This window comes from Microtus pennsylvanicus, chromosome 19 (genome assembly GCF_037038515.1).
Source record: "Microtus pennsylvanicus isolate mMicPen1 chromosome 19, mMicPen1.hap1, whole genome shotgun sequence".
NCBI lineage: Eukaryota > Metazoa > Chordata > Mammalia > Rodentia > Cricetidae > Microtus > Microtus pennsylvanicus.
Genome location: NC_134597.1, coordinates 23,689,631 through 23,707,766, shown reverse-complemented (window position 1 = coordinate 23,707,766; position 18,136 = coordinate 23,689,631). Strand labels below are relative to the sequence as shown.

Genomic DNA, 18,136 nt, shown 5'->3' with positions numbered 1-18,136 from the left:
GAAGAGAGACAGACCCAAAAGACAGAAAACCTCAGAAGTGATAGCTGTAGCAGGTGCCTTTTAGAAGATGAGAAAAAGAGTTGTTTATTCTTGAGAACAAAGGTAAAGTCTATGTTTTATATAGAAAAATTACAAATCTTATAAATCCACATAAAGGGCCTGTACAACACAGACACTGGTAGAAACATTACATCCAGACAGCTGTAAGCAGATCCTGCTTTTAATTTCTCATTTGGGAGGATGAGGAAGGAGGAATGCCACAAGTTTGAAGCTAGCCAGGGCTATCTTGCAAGATCTTGTTCTGGGGTAGTTGGAGTAGGGGAAGCCCTGTCTGGGACCTCTAATCCTAGTTATTCAACAGGCTGAGCAGGAATAGTCAAACTGTAGACTATAGAGTAAATTCAAGGCCAGCCCTGGAACCTTTGTGACGCGTACCAAAAAATCATTAAAACTTAAAGTACTGAGGAGATTATGTATGTATGTATGTATGTATGTATGTATGTATGTATCCATCTACCTACCCATCTATCCATCCATCCATCCATCCATCTATCTATCTATCTATCTATCTATCTATCTATCTATCTATCTATCTATCTATCTATCTATCTATCTATCTCTATGAAATAGATAGATATACTATAGATATAACCAGGAGGTGATGGCACACACCTTTAATACCAGCAAAGGCAGAGACAGGCAGATCTCTGTGAGTTCGAGGCCAGCCTGGTCTGTAAGAACTAGTTCCAGGACAGCTAGGGCTGTCACAAAGAGAAACCCTGTTTCGAAAAACCAAAAACAAACAAATAAATACAGGTTAAGCGCTCAGTGGGAGAACATGTGCCCAGCATGTGTGAAGTCCTAGGTTCAGTTCTCTATTGAGGAGAAATCTTTAACCTGGGCTGGGGAGAAGGCCTGGTGGTTAAGACTACTGCTGCTCTTGCAGGACTCAGGTTTGATCCCCAGCACCCACACAGTGGCTCACAACCACCTGTAAATCCAGTTCCAGGGGATCGGAAGCTCTCTTCTGACTTCTAATAGAACTAGCATGCATGTGGCATACATACATATATGCAGGCAGAATACTTATACACAGAAAATAAATAAACCTAATTTTTTTGACTACTTAAAAATATAAATCGGGATTAAATAATGTCCCTGAGCTACCACTTTGTAAATTTTAGTCAAAACCCATTTTCAAAGCAGAACTCTAAAAGACTGATTCCAATCAGTGTGTGTGTGTGTTGGCCAGAGGCCCACCTTGTTTTCTGAGGCAGGGTCTCTCATTGGCCTGGTGTTCACCCATGAGGCTAGGCTGGCTGGTTACCAAGTCCCAGGAATCTGCTGTCTCTACTTCCTCAGTGCTGAATCACAAAAGCAAGACACCATACTCTGTAGCCGGGGGATGAGGGTCAAACTCAGGTCTGTGGGTCTGCTACACACCTCCAAACACTTTACTAAGTTATCGCCAAGACCCCTCATTAGTCCCCCCTCCCATCCCACCTGAGAAGGGTTCTCTCTGTGTAGCTTTGGTTGGTGTCTGTCCTCCTGGATTAAAGGCATGCACCACCATTGCTTGGCCCCCAACCTTTTATTTGTAGACGTCCAATTTTAATCTAAAGGAAAGCTAAGGACCATCTAATTCACATTCTCCATCCCATCTTATTGGACCAATGTCAATCTATATACTAGAGCAACATTATACTTTAATAATATCTCTAATAATATTTTCAGTTTGGAGAGTATAACAATATACTGAAATGTCACAATACTCCCCTAAGTATATATATTTGTGTATCAGTTAAAAATAAAAAGAGAATGAACTTTATTTCAAAATGGTTTGCTTCTTTTCCTTCCTCCTTCCTGCCCCTTGTTTTGTTTGCAGCTGTTTGTTTGAGATAGGGCTTTGCTAAGTAACCCTGGCATGTGCTTATTTATAAAATACCATGCTATTTTACTTCTTTTTAAAAGCAGTTTCCACAGCTAAAGAAAGGCACATTCTAAGTTTCCCGAAAAGAAACGACCCAAGCAGCAGCTTCCTCACAATGCTGAGTGGAAGCACCGTGCTCAGCAGAACACAAAAACCACATTGACAACACAGGGTAAACACAGGCCCAGCCTACTAATCCCCACCATGTATCTCTATGCAGGGCTGCGCTGGAGACTTGAGAAGTATCTTTGCGGGGGCCTGGTTAAGAGGGACTGTAAGTACAGAAGAGCCGACCAATTACGCAAAGCGTCAACCTCATCAGGTGTCATGACATCACTTCCTTTCCCTGCTTGTCTAAGCTGAAAAGCTACTTTTTTGTTTGGTGTATGTGTGCACGTGCATGTGTGATGCTGTGTTCTGTATTTGTTAACCATGATTCCCTTCCCGTCTCCTTCCTAAAAGTGCTGGTTTATTCTTTATTTGAATTATTAAAATGAACACCACTTCCCATTTTTAATACTGGTAACTTTTCCACAGCCCTTTGGGTTGTTATGATGCTAGGGTGGGCTAAGGCTATGCATCCCTGGGTCCTGTTCTGACTTGCAGTAAAAATTCTTTTAGCAGCATAGTTGAAAAACAGGTCTGTCTACAGTTGTCCTGACCCCGTCCCCTCTAGTGAATGAAGGAACCTTGTGCCTTCTTAGGCCCCTACTGCCTTTCCCCACAGCTGGCTTCTCCTTTCTCGCCCCGCACTCACATCTGCTGTTTACAGTGCAGCAGAGGTGCAGGTGCTTATTAGAGAATCATGCTTCTTCCATCTGCACCTGAAACAGAGACTGGTGACAGATTATGAAATCACTTTGTTACCATAGGAACAAAGACCAGTGTTCTCTGTGTATTTTTTTTCAAGAGGACTTCCAACAATAAATTTTGTGGGGATAAAGGATTTCATTGCATCTCATGCAATGAGTAAGGGGTTGTCTTGGACCCACCTAACCTGACAAAGCCATTCACTCGTGGGGTACAACTTGCTTTGCTGCCAGGCTCGGCTTCTGCCAGAGGCTGAACATATCACCCCAAGACTCACTGAGCACTGGACTGTCTGATTGCAGACAGATTTCAACATCCCTCTGCTCCTCCTTCAAGCCACAAGGAACCACACTCTCCTTTCTGGAGTTAACACTGTAGCCACCTCGGCTGCACCTGAGGTGCAGCTAACAAGCCCTCAGGGGACACCATTATACTCATGGCCTTTAGAAATAAGCGTGTCCTCACACAAAGGGAGCCAGAATGTGCTTCAGATTTTCCACTGTGTGCAGGCTTCCCAGGACACCACAAGTCACTGCAAGTCAAGGTGTTGACTAGAAGGCTAGGGTCTTGCTGCTCTTTAGTGATGGTTTGTTAGAAACAAAGTAACAGTAAGGGGACACCAGATTGAAGGAGGGGCTCTCCCTCTGAGGAGCCCTTTGGGAAATTTATCTGAGTACCTGAAAGGAAAGGGTGGAAGAGGGCCAAAGTGTACAGAAGCTATAGTTCCATGATTCTGAACAGTACACGAATCACTGGGCTGGGAAGTTTCAGCTCCAGGTCACATGGAAATTCATTTGGTAAGTGTGAGAGGCAGAGAGTGAGCGCAAGCCTGTGTCTCAGTATTAGGAGTCTGACAACTACACCCAAGTCATAGCTTCCTTCAAATGCGTGGTTTCCGGGCCTTTAACAAAGCACCCGTGGATTCTAGGTTGCCTCATCCTGACTGCTTTTATAATCACACTCCATGATCACAATTCTGACTAGAAAAGTCTTAAAGCACAGCTTGAACCCAGGCCTCGCACACACCAGATGCTCCATTGATCTAAGCCCTTGAAGTGTAATTTAATAAGATGAGCAAGGTGGCTCATACCTATAATCTCAGGAGGCTAAGGCTAAGGGATCACCTGTGTTTGAGACCAGCCTGGCCTATAGTGAGACCCTCTGGAAAGAAAGAGAGAAGGGGCCAGGCGGTCGTGGCGCACGCCTTTAATCCCAGCATTTGGGAGGCAGAGGCAGGCGGATCTCTCTAAGTTCCAGGCCAGCCTGGTCTACACAGTGAGTTCCAGGACAGCTACGACTGTTACACAAAGAAACCGTATCTCTAAAAATCAAAATCAAAACAACTAAAACAAATAAAAAACAAAGAAGGAATTAAGGGTAGAAACTAAGTTTCTCAGGGTCAAAAAGATAACAAATGGTTTAGCTGCGATTCAATCCAGAAATCTATGGGACTTTGGAATCTTCTTCTCAAACAACACACTGTACAGCGCTATACACACTGCACACAGACACATCATTGCTCTCCAGTCATCTGTATCTACCAAGCTAATTTAACAACAAAAATAGGTCTCTCCAAATCTACACTTCAGTTGATTTTTGTATGTCAGGGAAGGTGACCCCTCTCTCTGGATCTCTACAATGTCCAGTCAGAGTTCCACAATTTAATAGTGAAGGCCGGGGGTGGTGGCGCACGCCTTTAATCCCAGCACTTGGGAGGCAGAGGCAGGCGGATCTCTGTGAGTTCGAGACGAGCCTGGTCTACAAGAACTAGTTCCAGGACAGGCTCCAAAACCACAGAGAAACCCTGTCTCGAAAAAACAAACCAAAAAAACCCCCCAAAAACAAAACAAACAAACAAAAAAAAGTGAAGAACATTCTAGTATCACCTGATAGGTGGTTTGCTGAAATTAGAGCCTCTCCTCATGGCCTCCCCCAGGAAGAGTGCTGGCTTGTACGGAGGTCAAGGACTATGTGAGACCAAGAGCCACACAGATGACTAGCAGCAGCTCTTTATCATATGCCAGGCACTGATCCAAAGATCTCACCCAAAGTGACTTTAGTTGTCTTAACACTTCCCTAAAGGCAGGTATTGGTATTACTCCCAGTCTACAGAAAAAGACACCTTGGGCAATGAGAGTTTAAAAAACTGTCCAGGGTCAGCTGGCTAGCAAGTGACAGGGCAGTCCCTGTTCTTAATGATTAATTAAAGTCTGGGTCTCTGAAAATAAAATTGTGTCAACAATGAAGAATAATATGGGCATGATCTTTCCTGTCAATAACCAGCAGGAAGTGGCCAGAAGGAAACTTGTAATTCTGTTTTGGAAAAGGCCTCTCTTCCTACACTGCTCTTCCTAACTAGCCCTAAAGAGAAAGGGTTCAATTTTCCTTGGCGAGGGCTGATTAGGAACCAAAGTGCAGTAACTCAGTATTAGAATGTTAGTCTAGCTTGCACAGGAGCCTGGGAGCTCTACTCCCAGGACTGTAGAAAACAAAACAACCCAGCCTCCAGTGTTTTATGACCTTGAAGATATCCCTAACTGTCACCTCTGACAGAGAAAGAATGAGTCTGCAATCCCATTCATTCCCCACCCCTGCCTCCACCTGTTGAGTGCCATGGTGACAGTAGCTCCCTGTTGCATTTCCTGAGAAGCTGCCACTGCGGCCTCTGCCAGTGATGCCACCGCCTGAGTGGCCTCTGATGCTTGTGTTGTCTGGATGGTCATTTCACCTCCCTGTAACGTGGCCCAATTTTGTTCCACCTGAAGCAGAAAGGACAAGGACAGTTAAAAGTCAAAACATGGAACACTATATTATCAGCCAAATGAATGCACACATGACCTATAATATATGGGGAGTGTTTCAGTATGCTATAGTTTGTGTAAAAAAGGGGACCGTTAGAATTTACATTTGAATTTGTGTCTGTATCAAGAAGTTCTGGAAACACACAAGAGAAATCACCGAAAATACTTTGAGTCAAGTATGGCCACACCCACCTAAATCCCAGCATTCGGGAGTCCCAGGTCAGCCTGGGCTACATAGCAAGACCTTATCAAGAAAGGAAAAGAAGGAGGCCAGGGGAAAGAAACAGAGAAAACTGTTGGGTTTGGATGGGAAGCAGAAGGTAGACTTGGCACTACGTACTTATAAGCAGTGCTTCCCTTGGCCATGTTTGCTTGAGTGCCTGCTATATAGGTTACTCTTCCCTCCTGCATGTAACTGTATGTGCCTGCAGGCTACCATGTTCCAAAGAGAGCTCTAAGCCCAAGAGGTAAAGCTATCTAGAAGATGTCCTATTGCTGAGAGAAACGCACTGTGCTGAAGCCTTTCAAATGGTAGCTCCTCGGAGCTGGAGAGATGGCTCAGTGGTTAAGAGCATTGCCTGCTCTTCCAAAGGTCCTGAGTTCAATTCCCAGCAACCACATGGTGGCTCACAACCATCTATAATGAGGTCTGGTGCCTTCTTCTGGCCAGCAGACATACACACAGACAGAATGTTGTATACATAATAAATAAATAAATATTTATAAAAAAATAAAAAAAAAAGGTAGCTCCTCTTACATCTAGCTAGAGCAAGCCACTGTAGCCATTTCACACTTTCAAAACTCAGGGCATTTCCATGCTTGCTGCCTTGGCTAGGACATACCCCTATCCCTGTAGCCTTTGCTTTTGCTTGCTTCCCCTAGTCTGAGCTCAGGTCTATTATTCCCCTGGAGAGCACTCAAGCAAATCCACGGCACTACACGTGGGGCGCCATCTCTCCCCCCTGCTGCTGTTCACTGAATGGCTGACCATGGTTTCCCCACCTCTTACTGTCCTGTCTCTAGACTGCAAAGCCTGGCATTTACTGAGGGTGAGGGTGGAGAACACACTCCTTTATTTTCCTACTTGTTATTGAGCCTACCCATATTTCAGCTGAACTGACAGTCTCTAAGAACCTACCAAAATATGTCATATAATTTCAAACTCATCACATGTGCTAGTGTCCCACTTTGAAATTCAGATCTTTAATGTCTTTGTACTTGGATGGCTTTTTCCTTTGCAGCAGAATTACATATGCCATCATCATCAGAAATTATTTGATTTTTCTAATGTCTAATGTAGTCAACACGACCAATAGCAACTGGTGGTCCCATTGTGCAAGATAACTGTTTCTTAATTGCATCTTCAAATAAACTACGTATTTTTAAAAGCAACATAGTTCACTTTACAATTTAATGTGGAATTCTAAATGTCCATGTAATTTGTACAGTGTCCCTAAATAACTTTAAACTGCTTAAGGTTAGAGATTTTTTTCTTTGCAACTACTTACTTAGCTGTGGTCAGCAAGGGAACCCTGAAATGGCTTTTCTTGTAAAAATACTGAAAGGATAATCCCTTTTATTGTGTATACAATATATAAAATACATTACTAATGTCAAATTCTAAGTTTGTATCAGGTCAATTTAGGTTGTAGTGATCCACGAATTTTAATTGTTACAATTAACATAGTATAAAATACTTCTCCAAACTTTCATAGTCTGCTATTACATGCTGCTCCTTTGTCTTCTGGGCCCTTACTTCTCCTTACTTATTCATGCACTACTTCAATAGGGGCATACCGAAACCTTTTTCTTACCTCTCCATCAGCCACAGCAGAATAATTCACTTGGGCAACAGTGACTGTGGTCGGCAGTTCTGAAGCATCGGCCAATGTAGCTACTGTTGCCCCCGTACCCACCTAAGAAACATGGAAAGTTAAGTGTCTGTAGATGGGCCCTCTGCCTGGCCCCTACAAAGAAGCTCCCTGAATTCAGCACAACATGCCTGGGATATGAAGAGATTACTAAAATCATCTCTCAGGGACTAGCATGAGTTTAGTATTAGAAGAGTGAGTGCATCTTATTCCAGCACTCGGTGCCAACCAACATTCTCCTCTAACCCAACGTGATCTTCAGAGATTCATCTGTCAATAAATGGCGTTTCACCTCAGAAAAGGTGTTTTCCTGATGTGCGTGTTCTCAAGTACCCTTATCTGTTTTTCCTTCCCTTTCTCCCTCCCTAAATCCTCCTCTTTAATTCTCGCTACAGGCGATAAGCAGGCATTCTACCACTAAAGTGGACCCTAACCCAAGAAACCATTTTCAAATGCTTTGTTTGGAAATGTCCCAGAAGCTATTGATAGCTCTGAATTAAACAAAATGCAAGTAATGTAAAATACTATTTCAAGACTGGAGATAAGATGTAGCCATGTGGTAGAGTACTTTCCTAGTGTGGGTGATGCCTCGGTCGTGTTCCAAGCATCACAAGAAAATGAAATAAAAAATAAACAGAGCACCGTTTAGAAGTTATCTCTAGGTAAGAAGACTAGAGCAGCTGTATGATACCTAGAGAAGAGTGTCTGCATAAGAAACTTCTCCAGTCTGAGGCGAGATGCCATTTGCCCACCTCCCCCAAGCCTGGGCTTACCTGGATGAGCGACACGGTGCCATCAGGGTTACTGAAGGTTTGTACTACGGTCTGTGATGGTACGAGGTGAGCTATACTATGTGTGGTAGTGGCCTGTGTTTGTGTTTGCTGATCTTCAAAAGCATATAAAAGATCTTCCCGTCCATGTTGCTTATAACAATTTTTAACTATGGTCCGTAATGCCTGGGTCCATGAAACCTGTCACCAAAAGACCAGGAAAGCACAATAAGTCACAAAGAATTCTGGTATTTAGGCCACTATGAAATAATAATCTGTGTATTTATTGAACCTTTTGTAGAGTTCATCACAGAATTTCTCACAGAATTATTCTGGAACAAAAAACTGATTTTTTTTTTTGGGCTTTCATTCCTAACCAAGGTCTGGTTTAGTATTGGTTTTATGTTTTAAGTCCTAGTCCAAACTCTCAAATTTCTCATAAGAGATCTCACTCTGATCAAGAATTATATATTAAGTCTCTTAATAAACTTCCAGATAAAGTAAAAAACCAAATGTATAGAAAAAGGAAGAAGGTTATCTAGATCAGCCTTTCTTCTCCAAGTGCTGGGTAACTAGTACACACTTGGCAGACTTCCCTACACTGATTTCAGAAGTGATAGAAGTTGAGGCAACTGATTCAGAATGGCAAAGCAACGGGCAGCTCAGAGGAACTTACCCTCTGCTTTTGCTCTTCTGTGCGGACATCACTGCGGACATTGGCCCATGGGATGTCTTCTGGCCACCAGATAGGTTTGCAGCTTTCTTTCCCCCAGCCTGGTTTTCCCCGACCTGTGGAATACTTGAGCATCTCTGGGATAAATGCCCGGAGCTGAGCCTGAAAGAGAAGAGCATGATTATCACAATGAAGTCATGACAGACACCTGGGACGTGCTTGTGGCCCCCACCAAAATCTAAGATCATGAAACAGGTAGTTTTCCTGAGAGTGCCAGAAAATCCCAAGTGTGACTGCTGACAGCCCATTGCTTCCTCCAGGTTACTTCTGCTTCACGGATGTCTGGGGAGGATACATCTGTTGATTAAGGAGACCTTAAAAGCTGCCATTTGTAGACTTGTTCTTCAAAGGGCAACAATGTCTCTCTCCAAACTTGACTTCTGCTGCTGGAGACACTACTAGCACTAGGGCCTATTTTTCTTATGAGCTAACTAACAGTTCATAGCAAGGAGTGCAGCACTGCTCTGGAGGTGGCAGTCAAGTCATAGCAGAAGAAGAAAATGAGCAACAGGTTATCCATCAGTATCTGTACATGAGAGGACTCTGGAGCAGGAACGCCTCAGAGGAAAATGAAAAACAGTACGAACACTATAAGGTGGGTTACATCCACGAAGAGGTGGATGCCTATAAAATAAATGAAAATAAATTGCTTTTCAGTTAATAAGGTGAAAATAACCCAAGAATTCTTCTATCAAGTTCCTTGGAAGCCAGGCCAGTGTGCACAAGTCTCAAAGTTAGATGTATTGACACTTGTGTACTTTAAATACATGGAATTCATTCAGCTTGAATCTGCAGAGCTAACTGAGATCAAATCAGGTTTAAACCACAGTCAGCTGACATACACTTCCTGGCATAGTAACTAGTGCACATGCTCAGGAAGGTTTGTGCTATGAATATTCTTCAGCAAGGGTGAAGATTTGGGGCTAGAAAAGCAGTTAAGATTTTAGACACTGCAGAGAGCAGTATCCTGCATATGCCAAGGACACATCTGTGCTGCCTTTGTACCATAAAACCAGAAGGAGAAGCCATTTTGAGCAAAGAGTCAGAATGAGTACGTCAATACTGTCATATGGAAGAATGTATCTTCTAGGTGTATCTATAATTCTTCATATAATATGGAATCCCATTCTACCAGAAGACAATACAAATTGCTATATAGTAGGGAACCATGAATCCAAATCATCTGTGCTTATGTAACCAAGACAGGTCTGGTTAATTCCTGTGCAGATAATGCCACTTCATCTCTTCCTAATTTCTTCCTACTCAGACAGTCTTCTGCCTACAAGCTCTGATTTAATACACTCCAGGTATATTTGACTCCGAAGCATCAAGTAGCAGACTAATAGAAATGTATCCACTTGCAAACCCATGCTATCAGCTGGCTCATGAGGTCACTCCTCCAGTTATTTTAAGAAAGTACATCTCAAAGTCATTTTCCCCTTTATCCTGGTTTCTTGGTGTCCTTCTCTAACCTCAGATACATGCAGCAGAAAAGGGATTATATACATTTTATATTTCTTCACATACAAAACAATAGCTATCTAAAATGCACAAATGAAATAAACACACTATAAACTTAAAAGTTCCCCTTTTAGTCCCATTAGTAGCCCCTCCACAGATACACAAAGGAAAGACTATCTTTTTATATTGTTGTTGCTGTTTGTTTGGTTTTTGGTTTTCAAGGCAGGGTTTCTGTGTAGCCCAAGCTCAAGAGATCACCTGCCTCTGCCTCCTAAGTACTGAGATTAAAAGTGTGTGCCACCACCCCCCAGCTGAGGCTACTTTTAAACTGTCCCAAATAAATGCTAAGACTTTTTAAAAGACTTAGAACCCCCCCCCCCCCAAAAATAGGCAGTAACAACAACAACAACATTCTTTATATATCAGCCTGGTTTTGAACTTGAGATTCTCCTGCCTCAGCCTCCTCAGTGTTGGGACTAAAGGTGTGGATCATCATGCCTGACCTGAAAGGATTACAAAGGAAAATCAGCTATCAACTGTTTAGCATGGAAAGAGTTAAATAATGCCTTTCCAGACTTTAACTTTGTGTCTTCATTACCAGCTGGATTAATTACTGGTCCTAGAGAGTTTGGGAAAGCAAAGCTTCTCAATGTGCTTGTTAAGGAAGGTTCGTTTATAATCCACAGGGAGCCAATCAACAGGGTCAGTAAAGGCAAGGCCTTACTTCTCAGGCTGGGCTTTAATTGGGCTAGAACACGCTAGCTTGGTGTCTCATTCTGACGTAGGTCTCTTTGTGAGCCTATAGGACACTAGGTTGGCCAGTAAACTTACTCCAAGTAGAAAATACTACTCCTTCCAGGGCACAACTGGAGAGAAAAGGGTATCAAATTCATGTAAGCAGCAATTAAAAGTAAAGATTATAGGAGCTAGAGAAAGGGCTCACTGAAGAACACTGGCTGCTCTTCCAGAGGACCCAAGTTTGATTCCTAGAATCCACATGGTAGCTCATAAGTCTGCTAAGTGCAGTCCCAGGGGATCCGATGCCCTCTTCTGGTATTACAGGCACTGTATGCATGTGACGCAGATACACATATGAAGACAAAACACTCACACATATAAACATAGAGATTATGTGGAAGCTAAACTATGTATGGTGACCTATGTCTAATCCCAGAACTTGTGACAGGAAGGCATGAAATCAGTTCAAGGTCATCCTTAGCTACATAGTAAATTCAAAGACGGCCTAGGTTACATGACATCCAGCCACAAAAGAGCCAAACACATATCATAGGTGGTTTTTTTTTAAAAAATATTTATTTATTATGTATACAATATTCTGTCTGTATGCGTGAAGGCCAGAAGAAGGCGCCAGACCTCTTTACAGATGGTTGTGAGCCACCATGTGGTTGCTGGGAATTGAACTCAGGACCTTTGGAAGAGCAGGCAATGCTCTTAACCACTGAGCCATCTCTCCAGCCCCCATCATAGGTGGTTTTAAAATAAGATTTTATAAAATGCTAAATAGTCTATTTGAAGGGCTGTCACTAAATGGTAGAACACTTCATTCGCATACTCAAGACATGAGTTTTGATTTAGCATTGGATATATAACAAAAGCCTAAACTAGCTAAAATGAATCAACAGCTCTTACTATGTCAGAAATCTGTCATTGTAAACTCGATTACTTATCTACTGTTCAGCAAATGTAGTATCCTCAACACATTCCAAAATGCCATTCGCCGCTCATTCCCTGTATCTTTAAACTCCAGAGATTTTTGAGGATCTTCATTGGTATTTAGGCTCAATTGCAAGGTAAGAACTCTGAAGTTAGTATGCCTCCCAACTCCATCTCTACTGTACTGGTCTGACAATATAAATTCAGGGTTCCATATCTGTGAGTTAGGTATCTAAAGATTCAACCAATTATGAAACAAACACTTGGGGTTAAAAAAAAAAGTCACCTATACTGAATATGTACCAACTGGTCTTTTCTGTCATTATTTCCTAGATAATGTCTATACCTAGATAATGGTCTGTACCTTGTAAAGTTTTGTTACTTGTATTTTAATAAAACATGGATTGGCCAGTAGCCAGGCAGGAAGTATAGGCAGGGCAGTCAGGCAGGAAGTAGAGGCAGGCAACGAGAACAGGAGACTCCTGGGAAGAGAAAGGGTAAGTCTGCCACAGAGGAAGCAAGATGAGAATGCCTCATTGATAAAGGTACCAAGGCACATGGCTAACACAGACAAGAGTTATGGGCTAATAAAAGTTATAAGAGTTAATAAGAAGCTGGGCGGTGGTGGCGCACGCCTGTAATCCCAGTACTCGGGAGGCAGAGGCAGGAGGATCTCTGTGAGTTCGAGGCCAGCCTGGTCTACAAAGGGAGTTCCAGGACAGGCTCCAAAGCTACAGAGAAACCCTGTCTCGAAAAAAAAAAAAAGAGTTAATAAGAAGTCTGAGCTAACAGGCCAACCAGTTTATAATTAATGTAGGCCTCTGTGTGTTTTCTTTGGGACTGAATGGCTGCAGGACCAGGCAGGACAGAAACCACAGTCAACAATACAGTCTTAACAATTACTTATATGGCATTTATATTCTATTAGATGATATCATAGATAATGTAGAGATGACTTAAAGTACATGGAAAGATTCAGATAGATTTCATACAAACACTATGTACCATTTTCTGTAAGGGTATGTATAATGAGTCCTCTGTGGACACTGAGGATAACTGTGCAACAAATTTAAAGAGAGAATAGCACATATTAAACTACAAAGAAAAGGAAGATTTCTATAGTCGTCAAGAAAATCGTGATGTGGTAGAAAAGGTAAACTGGAGACTGGAGGGTTTTTTTTTTTTTTTTAAGGGTTTCTCTGTATAGTCCTAGTTGTCCTGAAACTAGCTCTTGTAGACCAGGCTAGCCTCAACTCACAGAGATTCACCTGCCTCTGCCTCCCAAGTGCTGGGATTAAAAGCATGTGCCACCACCCAGTTCAACTGGAGACTTTTGTCTTCTGTGTGTGTATGATTCATGCTATGGCATTTGTGTAGAGGACAAAGTATAACCTTGGATGAAGGTCCCCACTTTCTACTACTTGAAAAAAGGTCTCTCTCATTCTTGCTCACCACTGTGCCCACCAGCCAAGTTGGCCTGTGAGCTCCTGGGATTCTCCAGTCTCTGCCTCCAATCTTTCTGTAAGAGGTGGGATTGCAGACATGTATTACCCATGCCTGACTTTATGTCATTCTGGGGATTTGATCAGGTCCCCACACTTGGGAGACAAGCCTTTTATCCAGAGACACATCTTCCCAACCAGATGTTGTTATTTTAATTTGAAATGAGGAATTCAAAGTTGACAGACCAGTTTATAACGAAATGTGTATTTCAAGGGCATTAGAGAACTAAAGCCCAATGATTTTCTTGCTCACTATCTGGATTATCTACACTACCAACTTCTGATCAGAGATGATAAAGTGGCTAATCCTAAAGAGAAATACAGTTGCCAACACAAACACTGGCATCTTTGGAACACTAGCTTTTCTCTATCTCATTCTCTCCTCACTCAAAACACATCACCAGAGGAAGCATGGGAAGAGCCAGTGTGAAAGTGTTGACTCATAATGAGTGAAGTCATGGCCGGGCAAATAGAGACATTCATTCAAAGACTTGGTCAGAAAGTGAAACTTCTGCTTCCCATTCTCACAGCCCAGGAAACTCTTAAGTGCTGCCTTCAAATGCCACCTTTCTTCCTCTCAGATTGGTCAGTCTCTGCTGGCTTGGGGTAGTTGTGTTCATTTTGTAAACCACACACTAAAATAACAGGCCAGCTTAACCTGCCAATTCAGTGCCCCGCCTGGAAGCCTTGACTGAGGAATAGCTTTCTCAGTCAGACCAAATTCTACCCCTTACATTAATTAAGGTTAGAAGGCAGCTTTGTTATTAGAGAAAGTGTTGTCTCGTCCAAAACTTAGGATGCGCTTTTTCACTTAACATTTTGCTGTATGAATCTTCTTCGTATGAACAGCTCATTCCTTTTTCTCTAACAGTTGCTAATATCTGTTTCTCCTGTTATTGAACCACTCTTCTATTGATAGCCATTTAAGTTATCTAGGGAGTTTTGGGCCACCACTGCCTCCTGCTCCTTCCCCCACCCTCCCACCCAATTCTTCTTCCTCCTCAAACTTGGAAATCTTTCAGCCTCTGCCTCTAGAGTAACGGGTTAAAGGCATGCACCACTAAGTCTATTGTGTATGTGTGTTCTTAAGAAGAAACTCTGGGAAGCGACACTGACAGACGCCATCTGTCCTGCTCCCACCCACACTGTCATAGCACCCTCTCGTTCACATGTGCTTGTTATTTTATTTGATATGTCTAAATGTTTTCCCTGCAAGTCTGACTGTGTACCACATGCATGCCTGATGCCCATATTGGCCAGAAAAGATACTGTATCCCCAGAACAGGAGTTACAGAAGGTTGTGAGCTGTCATGTAGGTGCTGGGAATTCATCCCAGGTCTCCTGCAAGATCAACACTTAACAACTGAGTCATCTCTTTTGTCAAACTTTCCCATACTTTTCATAAGCTATTTATAATAATTAGCGTATTTTCCGAATTTTTTCTTATTAATCTGAAGCGTTAATCTGTTCTGCATATTAATTCTTTACCATATAAGCTGCAAGTATTTCCTTGGTCTTACAGTGTCCTAAATGTATAATTTACATGGTCATTATCCCTTTTCTTATTAATATTCTTGATATACCTTATGCTTCTCTGCTTAACGTCTAAAAGGTTATTGTTGATTTTTTTATTGGTCTGCCATGCATGCCATGGCATGAGGACAACTTTTAAGAGTCAGTTTCACTTTCTACCATGTGGGTCTCCAGTATCGAATTTTGGTTCTTAGGCTTAGAGACAAGTGCCTCCCCCCCCCCCCCCGCCCTTTTCTGTTTTTTTGAGACAGGGTTTCTCTGTATAACAGCTCTGACTATCCTGGAACTCACTCTGTAGACCAGGCTGGTCTTGAACTCACACGAACTCACACTCACAGAGATCCACCTGCCTCAGCCTTCCAAGTGCTGGGATTAAAGGTGTGACTACCACTGTCAGGTTTGAGGCAAGTTCCTTTAACTGCTGAACTAACTTGCTGGCCTACACCATATATTTTTTTTATCTCCTTTTTTTCCCCTTCGAGACAGGGTTTCCCCGTGTAACAGTCCTAGTTGTCCTGGAACTAGCTCTTATAGACCAGGCTGTACTCGAACTCACAGGGATTCCCCTGGCTCTGCCTCTGGAGTGCTGGGATTAAAGGCGTGTACCACCACTGCCTGGCATTATCTTCTAATTCTAATCTGTCTATCATACACACACACACACACACACGCATTCTGGCTATTTGAATTTAGGACCTCATACTTGTGTGACAAGCCCTTATACAATCTCCCTAGCCAGGTGAAGGCCATAAAGGAAGATGGCCTTCTTCCTTTCCTTCCTTCTTTCTTTCCTTCCTTTCCTTTCCCTCCTCCCTTCCTTCCTTCCAGTGGCACTGAAGCATGAGCTAGGGTATGGTGCATGTTAGGCATGTATCTATCATCAAGCTATATCCCTTCTACCTAATTATTTTACAAAGCATGGCATATTACACATTCATACTCTGAAAACTTCAGACAGTAGGAAAACCTCACTGAGTGTGGTAGCATATGTCTGTAAACCAAGTGTTTGGGAGTCAGAGACAGGAGGACCAGGAGTTCAAAGTCAACCTGCCTGAGTTATATGACACCCTACCCACAAAAAAGGAAGTCTGCTTTTAATGGAGAGGCAGTTTGGAACTACTGTTTATAACAGTGGATAATACAAAATCTGAGGGTTTAAAACTACAGCTAGCAGGGTGTCGGTGTGCACCTTTAATCCCAGCACTTGGGAGGTTGAGGCAGGCGGATCTATGTGAGTGTGAGTTTGAGGCCAGCCTGGTCTACAGAGTGAGTTCCAGGACAGGCTCCAAAGCTACAGGGAAACCCTGTTTAGGAAAGATAAATAAAAAAATAAATCCATCCACAAAGATTCAGACTTAGCTGGCCTGGAGTGTGAACCGCACACTGAGGTTTTAAATCCCCCAGGTGAGTGCGAAGCCATCCTTGAAGACCAAACTAGAACACACTTTAGTCCAGCTGCCCCTTCCTCTCCTTTAAATCGCTTTCTTTACAACACAAAATCTACTGCGCTGACATGCACAATTCACGGACATTTGAGCACTCACCATGTGTAATCTCATCACTATTTCCAGAATTATTTTCATCATCATCCCAAATAGAAACTATGTTAAAACTTTAACTGCATTTGGATTCCCCCAGTCCAAGGTAACCTTTACTTTTTATCTCCACGGCTTTACCTATTGGAGAACACTCACTTTTGTGAGGTCTTAGGCTCATTTCCTTTACTTCATGTAACATAATGTTTTCTGCTCTTTGTATAGGAAAGACCTGACCTGCGTTTCATGGAAACAAACAAAAAACCTTCAAAAAAAACCCAGACTGACAATAGACTGACAGTTCTCTAAGGAAAATGAACAGAGTTTGTGAGTGTCTTCCTAATGAAGCAGCTGCAGAGTGGACTATTTCGAAGGCTTTCCTGAAACTCGTGAATTACTGCCCGGTTGCATCACCACTCCCAGGGACTACTTACTAATGCAAGGGAGATGGCCCAGTGAGGATAGAGGAAGACAGCGAGTTCAAGGGGCAGGAGAGCCAAGGGAAAGAGGAGGAGAATGAACCAGTGATACTGCAGGCTTTCCAGGGATGAGGAGTTTTCTATAATTCCACCTATAATACACTCTTTACCTCTATCTTTTCAAACAGCTCTCTCAAAAATGTCCAACCTCTACAGACTAAGAGCCTTTTCATACTCTCCTGGGCACAGGGAACTGTCTCTTTCTCTTCTCTCCCCTGACGCACTACAGAGCTCTGGTTAGCTTGGAACTCACTGTGTAGACCAGGCTATCCTCAAATTAAGAGCCCCACTTCCCCGTCTCCCAAGTGCTGGGGTCAAAGGCTGTGTCATTCCCCTCCCCACAGCCACCAAGAAGACTGTTTTAAGTGATAAAAACCCTTCAGGAACAATGTAATTCTCAGGCTCGGAGTGCAGCTGAGAACTAGCAGCACTGGCTAGCATCAGCTGGAGCTAGGCCCCAGGCCTCGTTCCAACCTCAGCAGGCATCTGACAAGATGCAGGGCAATGTCTGAGCATAGATGAAGCCCACTCTCTAGACCCTGGTCTGACTGACATACCTACAACAATTTATTAACACAACACTCCAAGTTCCTCAAAAACAAGGCATACGCAGCAGCACACAACAGAGTCTCTGTTACCTGGCAGATGGAGGCAGAACTGCTTGAACTCAAAAAGTTCAAGACATTCTGGTTATGGTGGCACATACCTTTAATTCCAACACTTGGGAGGCAGAGGCAGGCCCAGAGCTATATAAGGAGGCCGTATCTCAAAACAAAACACAAACCAATTTAAGGAAGTCATAAATTACCCACAGAGTCTGAAATCCAGGCCATACTTGTATTTTTTTTTTTTTGGCTATAGTCATATATGAATTCTGCTTTCTTGCCTATAGTTCTCTCTCTCTCTCTCTCTCTCTCTCTCTCTCTCTCTCTCTCTCTCTCTCTCTCTCTCTCACACACACACACACACACACACACACACACACACACACACTAAATGAATAATTTAATAGTGTGCCTTCCAACACTTGGTAGTTC

General features: G+C 42.8%; 1 protein-coding gene across 9 annotated transcripts in view; it reads right to left on the bottom strand.

Moving 5' to 3' along the window:
* Positions 1 to 18,136, bottom strand: part of Nrf1 (nuclear respiratory factor 1) — a 101,040-nt gene that overhangs the window by 21,295 nt on the left and 61,609 nt on the right. For all 9 annotated transcript variants that reach the window (XM_075953852.1, XM_075953856.1, XM_075953853.1 and 6 more), the window contains 4 exons: positions 8,859 to 9,017; positions 8,186 to 8,383; positions 7,356 to 7,457; positions 5,342 to 5,499 (listed from right to left, as the gene is read on the bottom strand). In XM_075953852.1, coding sequence (XP_075809967.1) covers positions 5,342 to 5,499; positions 7,356 to 7,457; positions 8,186 to 8,383; positions 8,859 to 9,017 — 617 coding nt within the window. The remainder of the gene's footprint in view (positions 1 to 5,341; positions 5,500 to 7,355; positions 7,458 to 8,185; positions 8,384 to 8,858; positions 9,018 to 18,136) is intronic.